We start from the raw sequence: 13315 nt of genomic DNA on the forward strand, positions 1-13315 counted from the left end.
CTCTTCCTCCTCCTCCTCTTCTTCCTCCTCTTCTTCCTCCTTCTCTTCCTCTGGGGCACACAGCATGGCTAGGCAGAATCTGAGCTGTGAAAGACCAGCAAAGAAAAACTTAAGGGCCAGGCAGAGGGTGACACTCCTGGCCCCTGGGCTCCAGCACCTTTGGTGTGCTTCCTCTGCTGATGAGGGTGGAGGCCCTTGGTGGGAATTTGAGAGATGCTTGCCTTTCTCTCACAAGGATGCCCTGGCATGGATCTCTGCAGCTGTCTGTAAAGTTGGGCGCTTGTGCCCTAGAATATTCAGCATCCCTGGCCCAGGCCCTTTGTTCTCCAGCAACACCCACGGATAGACTTGGGGACTGGCACTTCTACAGCCCCTCTCCATCAGAACTCCGTGCTGCTCTTGCTCCCGAATGATTCGCCGATGCCACCTGGTGGCTAATGTCCTCCTGGATAGTCCCTGGTGGCAGCCACGAGCAGACACTGAGCTCTGGTCTTTTCTTGCAGGGGGCCGAGGGGCAGAAGCCAGGATTTGGCTACGGAGGCAGAGCTTCCGACTATAAATCGGCTCACAAGGGATTCAAGGGGGCCTACGACGCCCAGGGCACGCTTTCCAAAATCTTTAAGCTGGTAATGTAACATTCCTACCACGGGGAAACACCTGGGCACCTCTGCGGGAAGTGGGGGCCTGGAGCCGTGCTCTCTGTTCACTGTGCCCCACTCCTCCAGGCAAAACCGTGTTCCCAGGGGAATGCCAGGGATCAGGAAGAGTGTTAGCAGAAAGACGAATTCCAGAATCCCGAGCTGAACTTAGCCAAGGGTTCAGTGACCGTCTTCACTCACAACTTACCTTCCCTCCTTTGCTCTTAGCCAACATAGTTCTGTCTTCCTTCTGGGTATCTTAGGAACTTAATGTGAAGCCAAGAGTCTTTTCAAACGATGCTGTCATGCTACACACAGGCATTCTCTGGGCCTCACTGTAAGCCCATACTGTGTCTCTTCTCTCCCTAGAGATATAAGTCAAGGGCCTAGGTGAGAATGAATGGCACCTGTATGTAGAAGGAGCTGAGGGGAACCCCCTGAGTGGGGGCCTCACTAAAATCACTCAAAAGGGACCCAGAAAAAGCCCAGGAAGAGGCCTGCAATTAGCTGCATAGGTGCTAGAATCATACAGACCCAGTGATAGATGTCAGGGTCATTTTTGTTGTTGTTGTTGTTGGTCCTGTGGCCTCAGCTCCTGACCTCTCTGAGACGTGGTTTCCTTATCCATGGTGTAAGGGGATGATGTGCCCACTTACCTCAGGTCTGGTGAGCTGGTGGTGGGGCACACGGCAGGCATGGAAGGGACTGCGACTCCAGCACAAGCCAAATGGCACCTTTATAGAGCAGTGCCGGCCTGGTGTAGAAAACTTCACAATGTAGCTCTAAAAAGGTCAAAGTGATGACCGGAGCTCAGAGATGCCCTGTGTTCCCTTCCCAGGGAACCCCAAAGATGAGGTCTATCTCGGAGGAACATGAATACCCAGGTTAGGTTTTGACTTTGAACCAAGTCCCAGATTTTCCCCTAATAAAAGCTCCCCTTGGGCTGGAGAGATGGCTCAGTGGTTAAGAGCAATTGCTGATCTTCCAGAGGTCCTGAGTTCAATTCCCAGAAACTACATGGTGGCTCACAACCATCTGTAATAAGATATGATGCCCTCTTCTGGGGTGTCTGAAGACAAAGACAGTGTATTCATATAGATCAAAGTCCCTCCCACCTTGGCAATTATGCAGCACTCCACATCCCCAATGGCCACAGTGACCACTGTCGGGACATCCAGGATACTATGGGCCATAGCTTCCTTCATGGAAGGAGCTGGAGGCCTAGAGGCCTGGCAGGCAGGACCAACACCCCTTGAGACTATGGTGCCATGCTCAGCATGGAGGGAATGGGGTGGTTGTATCTCTAAAGCAGAGATGTGACACTTGCTAAGATACAGAAGAGGAGCTAGCATACACGTGTAGGAACAGCATGTGAAGAAGGCCTCAGAGGGTTCTAGGAGACAGAGACCAGCTGAGTCGCCCTTGACATGCTGGGCCAGGAGGAGAGAAGGAGTCAACCCCCCAGAAACAGAGCTCTGACTCTGACCCTGATCCTGGGGACATGGTGGCAGATGAGACTTGCAGTCAGGTGTCAGGGTGACAGTTGTCTGGCTGGCAGAGACAGAAAAGCAGCAACTGGGTTACGGAGTCTCTGGGCTAGATGATACAGACAGAACTCTTTTTGTTTATAAAGATCCAGGAATATAGTCACATGGCTGATTCTCCAGTTATGAATCTATCTCACAGAAGCTTCTAGGCTGGAGAGAGGCAGGGTGAGGCTCATCAGTGTCATTACTGGCAGCCATTAGAGGTGGCTTCCATGCTAACTTAAGGCTCTGTGGCATTTGTCATCCTTGAGTCCATGGCTCCTGACTGGCCTGGCATTATCTAAGAAGTCCCCTTGCTTCCTAGTATGACATTCAAAGCTACCATTTTTGCTCACTCCGTCTGAGCGAGGAGACCTGTGTCTGGGCTCTGACATCACAGATAGCAAACTCACTCACAGTCAGCTATTCTCTGCTCTCTGCAGCCAGCTTCTTTTCTGAGGCAAAGATGAACAACCTGGACTACAGAGGCCTGTGAACCAGAGCCCCCACTGCAGGCGTGAACCTTAAGGTGCCACCTACCGTGGCGCCACCACCCCCAGTTCTTGCTTCTTTCTTGGATGAAAGATTAATATTCTTGTTGGATGGGATCCAAGCAGAGGTGGCTGATGGTTCAAGGGACAGTGTGAGAATCTGTGCACTCTTGATGCCCATCTTGTAGCATCCGCACCAGCTGCATCGTTCCCACAGACCGACCTTGGGTGGTGAATGGGAGACGCCTTGCTGGATTCGTAGTCCACCTCTCATGTTTGGCACCTGAGGGGGCTGCTTACTTGGAAAGGGGAATTCTCATACTTCAGATTCTAGTGCCTTTGTTTCTGATAAGAATGAGGGGACAAGCTCTGTCCTGGAGCCGTTTCTCAGGTCATGGCTGACATTGGGTTGTGCAGAGGCTCGGATCTGAGGTATATGCTTCCTAAGAGAACCACTGCATCAAGGTTTCATGGTTTGTGACTGCTTGGGTCTGTAACACAGGCTCATGGAGTTAATCCCCCCTGGGCCTTCCATTGCAGGCATTTACTAGTAGGGTGTGCCCATGGTCATCACACACAGAGAGCAGGCGACACAGGCTTCTGCATCCTACATGAGCATCCGCAGAGCCCAGACAGGGCAGGGCATATGGACTGCGCAGTGTCATGTGCAGTGAGAACCACACACCTAAGACAGTCAGGGAGAAAGCCTCACACCCGGGTATGTGAGCAGAAAGCAAGCGAGTGACCACCTGCTTTCTGTGCCAAGGCAAAGTGTAGGCGCTACCCAAGGTAGATCAAAGTAAAAAATGAGTTCTACCCCAGACCTTCACGTTAACACTCGTTTCGGCCAACTGCCTAGGTTCTGAAGGCTGTAGGAGAGGGCGTGGGAAGACATCTTCTCCAGTGACCTCTGAATGCAGCCAGGGGTCACCGGTGCTGAATAACCTCACTGCCATCCTGGTCTTGGATTTCCTAGACCTTCCTGCTCCAGATGCTAGCAGTTGCCTCGGCAACGACACCCACCTGGGAAGCCCCAGTCCATCCCTCTGCATAACCTCACCCTTGGCTCAGAAACCTCAGGCACGTGGTGTGTGGCAGAATCAACCTGGTGTGTGAGGCTTGGATTGCTCAGTGCCTCCTTCCACCCAGGAGACAGGGCCCTGCTCCGAGGGAATATGTATGACCCTGGGTGGTGCCTAAAGGATGCTCAGGAGATGGGACAGTCCCCACAGCTCCACTTATGTGACTTGTGTGCTGGCCTCAGGAGTGTGTGAGACTCACATTTCTGAAATAGGCTCAACACCTGGTCTTCTTTCTGTAAACAGTTTTGTAAATTGCTTTAAATTTCTATGTAGACCAAGGAAGCTTTGATGATTTCCAGTGTGTGTGGCTATATAATTAAATCGTGTTACCTAGATAGCTCATGTGGGCTGACAGGCTGCGTGACCAGGCGGGAAGAGCTCAAAGGGCTCCCTGGCTCTTAACACCACTCTACGCAAACCGCTTCCTGCTTGTCTGCTTTTTTTTTGTTTGTTTTGTTTTGTTTTTTGTTTGTTTGTTTTTGTTTTTAAACTCTTAGCAGCCGGTTCTGAGGGAAGGGTTCTGATTCGCTAGTTCAGTGTGGCAGTTAGCACCTGGGCTGGAGCAAATCAGTGGCTCTCTGTGTCTTTGGGACCCACGTCTTATTTCTAGGTGGATAAAAGGACCCTTTACCTCTTGTAGTGTCCCCATGAGGTTGTAGGGTCTCATGGGGACAAAGGTATCCAGCAGAGAGTGCTCACTTCACATCGCAGGTACACGTTTAAATCAACCTGTACCTGGTGAGCACAGGTTTATCAGTTATGGGGCCTAACGCCCACCAAAGACAGAGCAAGTGGCACGAGAGACAAAAGGCATGAAAGAAAATGGAAGCAACGGTGGGTGCCCACCTTGCTGGCTCTAGCCCTTGCTTCCCTCTGCTGGCTGACCTTGGGAAGATGACTCAACTTCTCTGATCTTTGATTATCATATAAAATAAGCGTGTACTCAAGGTTGGCTGTGAGTACAAGCAGGACATCAGGTGGAAGGGCCTGTGCTCCAGGCGGGTGCTCCAGGCGGGTGCTCCAGGCAGGTGCTCCAGGCAGGTGCTCAGCAGCTACTAGAAAACAGCACTGATGTGTCTACCATTATATTTCAAAAAAGAAGTCACCTGAGGCTTGGCTGGACTCCTGCGTTTCAGTCCAGGTACACTGTGTTTTCTAGAACAGAGATTCTAAGACTTCCCAAGAAGTCAGTGCTCTGCAGGGCCCAGGCATAGCTCTGCCCATGATCCGCATAGAAAAAACTGGGTCAGGGCAAGACAGCTCTCCGGGTGAGGCCAGGGCCCCTATCCTGGAGAAGGACATCGCCCCAGAGGTGACTTCATAGCTAGACCTCAGTCACACTGCTGAAAGGCAGTCCCTCAAGGGGCTAACCGGTGCTCAGAAAGGCACCTAGTGGCTTCACCTCAGCCTGAGCGGCTGCTGCCGTGTGAAAACCACTGGGCTTGTTCCATACTCTGAGGCTATATGGCTGTCTGGCTGAGCTGGGGAGACATTACACACTCGTGTTTAGGAATGTGCTGCCTCGGTCTCTACTGAGGGACGGCAGTGTGTATGCCTCCATCTCTGGGCTCACAATCTAAATTAACTCATTAAAAGATGTATGTAGTATCTTTAACATAAGATAGGAAACAGAAGCTGGGAAGAATTCAAACGATTAAAAAAGAACAACACAGAAGGAAAAGAAGCGAAGTCCCCCAAGGTGTGACCAAGGTCTGCCTGCCTCCCTGGTTTCCACGCCGCTGCTGTTGCTGTAGGCTGTGCTACCTCTCAAGCTGATTGGGCACATCTCATTTTTAATTGCAAACTTGGTCTCTAGAAAACCCATCAATTCAGAGTTTCAAGAGCCTTATCATGCCCTCATTCACACACGCCCCGTGTGCTGCTAGTGTCTTTTGGTAGCACTGGCAGGGCGCTTTCCCCATGTGGGGGGCAGCTCTTATGCTCATCAGCACTGAAGCCACTTTCTAGAACACACTGTGGACAGTGATCCCAGCCCCAAACTGCCTTCAGTCTTCAAGCGGAGAAAATAAGCAGCTTGTTTGGAGCAAGATAACGAAACTATAACATTCTCCCTGCAAAGGCAAAGCTGTGGGCGCCTTAGACCTAGCCACGCCCTGTGACTCACAGTCAAGGGGCTTTGCCTTAAGCTACAAACTCCACTTAGGGCTTTCTGAAGGTGGTGTGACAAATCGAGGGACTATTCTGTGTCCTTGGGATATCACTTCTGGCCGGAACAGCTTGTGATTGGACAACCACAGAACCAGCACTGTGGAGGGGAAGTGTCGCCCCGCAGCCACACAGGCTCGTGCCTTAACTCCTGTCTTTTCCTTTTCCCAGGGAGGAAGAGACAGCCGCTCTGGATCTCCCATGGCGAGACGCTGAGAGCCCTCCTTGCTCAGCCTTCCCGAATCCTGCCCTCGGCTTCTTAATATAACTGCCTTAAACTTTTAATTCTACTTGCACGGATTAGCTAGTTAGAGCAGACCCTCTCTTAATCCCGTGGAGCCGTGATTGCGGTGGGGCCAGGCCCACGGCACCCCGACTGGTTAAAACTATTCGTCCCTTTTCGTTTGAAGATTGAGTTTTCTCGGGGTCTTCTCAGCCCTGACTTATTCCCCCGTGCACCTTGTTCGACTCCGGAGGTTCAGGTGCACGGACACCCTTCCAAGTTCACCCCTACTCCATCCCTAGACTTTTCACGGTGAGGCACACCCCTCCAGCTTCCGTGGGCACTGCGGATAGACAGGCACACCGCCAAGGAGCCAGAGAGCATGGCGCAGGGGACTGTGTGGTCCAGCCTTCCTTTGTTTTCTTCCCCCTAAAGAGCTTTGTTTTTCCTAACAGGATCAGACAGTCTTGGAGTGGCTTATACAACGGGGGCTTGTGGTATGTGAGCACAGGCTGGGCAGCTGTGAGAGTCCAGAGTGGGGTGGCCTTGGGGATGCTTCCAGGCCAGCTATCCCCTGCACCCCACCAGCTGATTTCGAGCGTGACAGAGGGAAGGAAAGGGGCGAGTGGGCTGGGCAATGGCCCCAACAGGAAACGGGGACTTAGGGGGACACTCTGGAGATGTGTGTGGCCGCCAAATGTCACCATCTCTCCTCAGTGGCTCCCCAGAGCAGGTGCTTTTAAGAACCCTGTTTCCTCTCAGAGCCCAGGGAGAGTCCAAGGACATGGCGCATCTGGAAGTGGGACTGCAGGAGTTCTCTGGTGGCCTCGTGCTGTCCCTCTGGCCACTTCTCATGGTGGGGTGGTCAGCGGCAGCTCGCCATGGCAGTGCCCATTGGTACACACTAACCTCGGCGGAAAAATAACCATTCCCTGCCTCCTAGAAAGGACTCATTCTTAGCTTTAAGGGGGTTCCTGTCACTGAATCGAGTCGCTGCCCTGGATGCAGGGCTGGCCTGGGCGACACTCCAGGGATGAGGCGCTGAGAACCCCAGTCTAATAATGTCCATGGACACCTCCTTATCCCTCTAACGTACTATGTCTTTTGATTTAGCATGCCTTCTGTAGACCTTCCAAAGAGCCCCACACTGGCACCGTCACCCCTAGGAAGGCAGGTGATGGTTGATGTAGCCCAATACTGCATCTTGTTAATCTGTTCTAACTCTGAGTAGAGTGTGGGTTTAAGATAACACCGATTAATGTATCGCCACAATAATGTGAGGGTAAGAGAAAAAGCAGGGAAGAAATTTCCAGAAAAAAATCCCTCGAGATTGTCCCACGGGAGAGTTTGCCCTCCAGTGTGACTGAACAACCTTGCCCATGGCTTCGTCCAGACAGCACAGCTGCAGTATGGCTGGACAGAAACACCTACTGTTCTTGAATATTGAAATAAAATAATAAACTTGCAATGATCTTTGCCCAGGTGTCTGATTTTGCACGCCGGCCTGTAGGCGTGAGCCCGAGTGAAGCACAGCCTCGTCACAGGGTGGAGGGCTCTTCCTCAGGAGCATCAGGTTGCTTCACGGTGCCCTTGGGAGAATACCTCAAGGGGCACATTGAGGAGGCCAAGAAGATGGAGTAGAGGTGACATGGGACAGTGACCCACAACACACAAGGAAAAGGATTTTCAGTCACTCTGAGGACAATTTTCAAAGCCATTGTCCTAGGAAACACTGCAGAAAAGCAGGCCACACACTTTATCCACGACGGGCATTAAGTCATCCATTCTTCCGCCCCCCTCCCCCCATTTGTCCTTTGTTTTTCTTGCCACTGATTTGGGTTATGAGACTTCTTTTTTCTAAAGGATTACCCGAAATCTCTTCTCCTGTTGGTTTTGAGAGAGCTCCTGGCCCCTTTCTGAGCTTCCAAGGCAGGCTATGGAAAACCATCAGATTTGTGAGCTGTGGAAGGAAGGCTTGCCATGGGCCAACATTACAGTCTTTCTCTGGAGCGTGTTGTTCCAACCCAGGGAGCCAGTGCAGGTTCCTGGGGTCCACTGACTGACGGGAAACCTAACCTCCAGGTCGGGCTCGGGGCTCACATCTATAATTCTAGCACTCACAAAGTGGGGGCAGGAGGATTGCATGAATTTGAGGCCAGCCAAAATTATGTAATGAGTTCTAAGCAAGAGACGCTGTCTCAAAAATGCATGCCTTTAATCCCAGCGCTGGGGAAGCAGAGGTTGAGCTCTGTGAGTTTGAAACCAGCCTGATCTACAAAGCGAGTTCCAGTACAGCCAGGACTGTTACACAGAAAAACCCTGTCTCAACACACACACACACACACACACATACACACACACATCTACCACCACCACCACCACAACAACAACAAAAACAACAACAAAACAGACAACAAAAACCCACCAGGGGCTAGAGAGCTGGTCAGCCATTAAGAGCATTGGCTGCTCGTGCAGAGCATCTGGGTTTGGTTTCCAGTAATCACGTGGAGTTCACAACAGTGTGTGACTAAAGTTCCAGGAAATTTGGTACCTTCTTCTGGCCTCCGCAGGCATCAGGCACACACAAGATGCACATGCATACATGCAGGTTCACACAAGATGCACATGCATACATGCAGGTTCACACAAGATGCACATGCATACATGCAGGCACACACACACAAGATGCACATACACACAGGCATACACTAGCTAAGCACACACACACATATACATGCAGGCAGGTGTTCACACACATAAAAACATTTTTACAATCTTACAAAGATAACAAAAGGCTGATGTCCACTCGTCTCCTTGTCCTTTTTAGCCAACAAAATCCTCCCAAATAAAGGATCTGGAAATACAAAGATGTGTGCACTGTTTAAAGATGCATTGCTGCCGCAATCTCCGTGACCTCATAGGAGTGGCTGCTCCACTGTGGTCACTCACCACCCCTGGCTTTATTTTAAAGTCTTTCCACCATCTCGCCATCTCTCCTGCAATGAACCATGAGCTGCGGGAGAAAGGGATGTAACATCCATCTCCCATTTAGGGCAGAGCATTCTGCCATCTTTTAGTCTCTGCACTCATCACCCTGTGCTGGTTGGGTTTGTCAACTTGACACAACCCTAACCATATCTTGGGAAAGAGAATCTTAATTTAGAAAATACCTCCATAGTATTGACCTGTAGGCAAGCCTGTAGGGCGTTTTACTAATAATTGATATTGGAGGGTTCTCCCTACTGTGGGCAAGTGATCCTGGATAGAAATCAGGCTGAGCAGGCCCCAGGGAGCAAGGCAGTAAGCAGTACCCCTCCATGGCTTCTGCTCCAGCTCCTGCCTACAAGTTCCTAACTTCCCTCAATGATGGACTTGTAAGTTATAAGGTGAAATTGGCCCTTTCCTCCCCGAGCTGTTTTTGGTCATGGTTGAAGAGGAAACTTCTGGTCTCTTTGGAAAGTCAGTCATGTCAGATGATGATTTGCTGGGGCACACAGGTGAAAGGATGTTTTGCTAAAGCAGACACGTGAAAGGCTGTGTGATGTTTAGAAGGAATGTAACTATGACCCCACAAACAGGAGGAGCTCGAGCGTTGGTTTGACTTGCCCACCTCACTAGTCTTCCCTGACGACACACACATATTGGTTCACCTTACATTGCATTGCTGAGCCAAGCTTGTGGTGACTTCATAGACAAAACTCGGCAGAGAGCCTCTTGTGAGATTCTTGAAGCTTCTTGCTACTTCTGCATACTTGGGCAGGCTGGCCAGCCTTGAGGGTTTCTTCTGGATTGAACTGCCCCTTGCTAATTCGTGCGTGGTGTCTGCCAAGTAGACTGGATGCAGCTTCTGAATAATGAAGACTGAAATCACCCCCAAAGAACTATTTCTAAACACGTCCACTTCCCTTGTATCACAATAACGTTTCTTCTCCACCTACTTCTATAGAATACAAAATAAATTCAAGACGACCCAGCCCCTTCACCCTCTGAAGGGACTTTACAAACTATACTAGCAGGCCAAGTGCAGAGCCAGATAAAGAAGCTGGCTGACCAAACAATGCTGAGAAAAACCATAAGGGCAGGCAGAGTGAGGGACAAGGCCAAAGGTAGTCACCCCATGCAAACCAACCAATGCCTGAAAGAGTTACACTTGCTACACCAATTAGAATAAGCCAGCTAGCCCTGTTGCCTAAATCTGTACCTTACAAGGTATAAAAAGTGTGTTTTTTGTTTGTTCAGGGTCTCTCCTCTTACCTGTGTGCTGAGGAGGGAATTGCATTGGAATAAAAAAAAAAAACCTTGCGGTTTGCAGCAATGTAGGTCTCTGTGATCTTTGTGAGTTTGGGTCTTTTGGTGGACTCCAGAACTTCTGGTGGGTGGAGGGCTAGAGAGGAAGTTGAACCTTTATTAAAGTAGATTGTGAGAAATATGACTACACATGGTGTTTTATCACAGGAAGAGAAACCACACCAAGATGCCATCAGCTGCAAAGAGAAGCTTCTCTGATGGGTTGAGAGATGCACTCATCTATGGATAGAAACACAAGCCTGCACACACGCAAGCCAGACAAAACCTGGGTATGGAGAAAGGTGGTGTGAGGTTTCCCAGCCCTAGTCTAGTGGTAGCTGCTAAGAAAGGGAGAGCCAGTTTTCTTTGAGAGTGCTGCTTCTGGTGAGTTGACCACGCCCCAGTGGAAGACCACACATCCAAGAATATGAGAGAAACACGTATTGGACTTGTGTGAGTGTAAGAAGGCAGGATTCCCCAGTCCTCAACAGCCAGCCAGGATTGGGGCTCTGCTTAGCTCCAATCACAAAGGTGGAGGTTTGACCACTCACGCAGTACCAATGAAGCTATTCCCCGGCTCGACCACCAGGGGCGGTGTTGCTCTTCCGGCATAGCTGGGGCTGATTGCTGTGTCAAAGGAGGTTCATCTAGGCTCCTCAGAGCCAAAAGTCTGGTTTGAACTGCTTCAAACAGCCCAGCTGAGGATATACGTACAGGAACTGGGGCCGTTAGATGTCATCACCATGAAGCCTTCTGACTGGTGCTAGCATAAAGATAGTCCTGTTGGTCATTTAACTGGCAGTCCCATTAGTCAAAGTAGCTGGGACAGGAACTAATTAGGTACTCAAGTTAGCCCATCCCCCAATGTCTTCACTGTTTGTAGGGAAATGAATGTCAGAAGAAATGCTTACAATAGCAACTCATTATTGAGCTGGGGACATGACACAGCAGGTAAAAGTGATTGCTACCCTGCAGGACAATCTGGCTGGACCCCTGGGACTCCATAGTGGAAGAGTAAAACAAACTGAAATTTGCACTCTGACTTCTACACAGTGTGTTTACACACACACACACACACACACACACACACACACACACACACACACGACATTTAATATACAAATTTAAGAACTCCATCGACAATAATTATTTTAGTGGCTCTTAACTCCTGCCCAGTGCCCATGCTGGCCCCATCTGTCTCATAATCATAGTAACGGTGGTAGTTAACACTTCAAGGCATGAACAGCAGCGTTCAGCCGTAATGATGCATGTTTATTTTTACCCAAGTATTTCTTATTCTCCTCAACCCCACACTGGGCTCTAAGACTCTACAGTACCGATGCCTCATCTTGATATTGGGATTTGCCTGTTGCAGACCTTGAACAGTCACTGGAATGGCAAATGACGTGATATTAGGTAAGAATGACCAATCAGTATGTGCAGCCAAGGATACGTGGCTTGTTGGCCATACGGTCTACACCAGTGTTTACGGTGTAAGTCAGAGGCCAAGATCAGAAGGCTATGCATGCTCACCAGGTATCTATGAGGCAGGGGAGGGACCCCACTCTCCCATCTCCTCTCCACTGGACTGCCCTCCATTGTGAACTATCATACAAATGCTGGGACTCGCTTTCACTTGCAGACCATGAGTATCTGCTGAATACTCCTGCAGCTCTGCGTAGCTCCTGTCAAGCTTGCTCAGCACTGGTCCCTTCTACCCTCTGAGGTCCAAATGGCGATGGGGGAGGGGCACGGTTGCCACTGCTGCCACCTGTCCTCTAACAGGTGTTTGCTGACCTTCTGGACAATTCTCCTGCCGCTAGAGCTGGCCATGAGCCTCCAAGGCTCCTTGGAGACACTTTCAACTATCACTCAACCAAACAAAGTTGTGACTGCAGTCAGTAAAGGCTGCGTGGCACTTAGTCCCTTAAGAGTCACTGGGAAATAAGGTGGTTAAAAGGGTAACCCTTTTCTACCTTTTCTAGAGAGCTGTGATGGCCAGATATGGCCTTGGCAAGAGGGCCTAGAGTAGGGTTGTGACCCAGGCTGCTGGCCGAGGACACCTAGAGGGACTACAGGTGGTAGGTTGGTCTTGTACTTCCTTGTGACAGAGGGGAAGCAGATATGGAAGGGGGGTGGGCTAGGGGAGTTGTGTAGTGCTGTCTAGAACTAGGGGTACCTGGATGAAGCAGTTACATTTAAATGGTAAGAAGGGAAATGTAGGGCTGGAAAGATGGCTCAGGTCCTGAGTTCAATTCCCAGCAACCACATGGTGGCTCACAACCATCTGTAATGGGATCCGATGCCCTCTTCTGGTGTGTCTGAAAACAGCTACAGTGGACTCACATGCATAAAATAAATACATCTTAAAAAAAAAAAAGCCTGGGAGCACGGCACACACATGCACACACACATAAACACACACACATGCATACACACATACCAATAGAAAATAGTGAGCATACCTACCAGTGTTACTAAATAACTGTCTTCTAGGAGCAAGGCTGAGAGCCCAGGGCTGGGAAAGAACAAACTGACTGTGCCAGAGAAAAGTGCTCAGGAAATAAAAAGCTACGAGGGAGAGCTCCTGGTGGTAGAAATCCGGGCTTCTGGGAACATCTCACTAGAAGCAGCTACGGCAGCTACAGCAGCTCAGGGGAGTGAAGCAGAGGCTCAAGCAACATCAGCCGAGGAGAAAACGAGTGTGGGAGAGAGAGGATGCTTTCTTTCGGGGGACCCACCTGTCAGGGTAGGGGGAACCGCAGCCTCTGGTCTGAGATAACCCACTCTACATACCCAAACTGGAAACATTCCTGTGGGGCGCCGCTAATCTTCCGGTGCTGAGTCATTTCCTCAGCACCAACTAGTAAACACCTAGTTTGCGCCTGCGCTGGAAATCCCC

General features: G+C 50.2%; 1 protein-coding gene across 4 annotated transcripts in view; it reads left to right on the top strand.

Annotated features, from left to right (window-relative positions):
- The window catches only part of Mbp (myelin basic protein), a 110585-nt gene extending 102987 nt beyond the window's left edge, over positions 1 to 7598 (top strand). For 2 of the 4 annotated variants that reach the window (XM_021150283.2, XM_029471815.1), the window contains 2 exons: positions 504 to 626; positions 6075 to 7598. In XM_021150283.2, the coding sequence (XP_021005942.1) occupies positions 504 to 626; positions 6075 to 6119 (168 nt within the window). In that variant the 3' untranslated portion in view covers positions 6120 to 7598. The remainder of the gene's footprint in view (positions 1 to 503; positions 627 to 6074) is intronic. The other 2 variants (XM_029471817.1, XM_029471818.1) reach the window with 1 other exon arrangement.
- Positions 7599 to 13315: the final 5717 nt, after the last annotated feature.

The sequence above is a fragment of the Mus caroli genome, chromosome 18 (assembly GCF_900094665.2).
Source record: "Mus caroli chromosome 18, CAROLI_EIJ_v1.1, whole genome shotgun sequence".
Classification (NCBI taxonomy): Eukaryota; Metazoa; Chordata; class Mammalia; order Rodentia; family Muridae; genus Mus; species Mus caroli.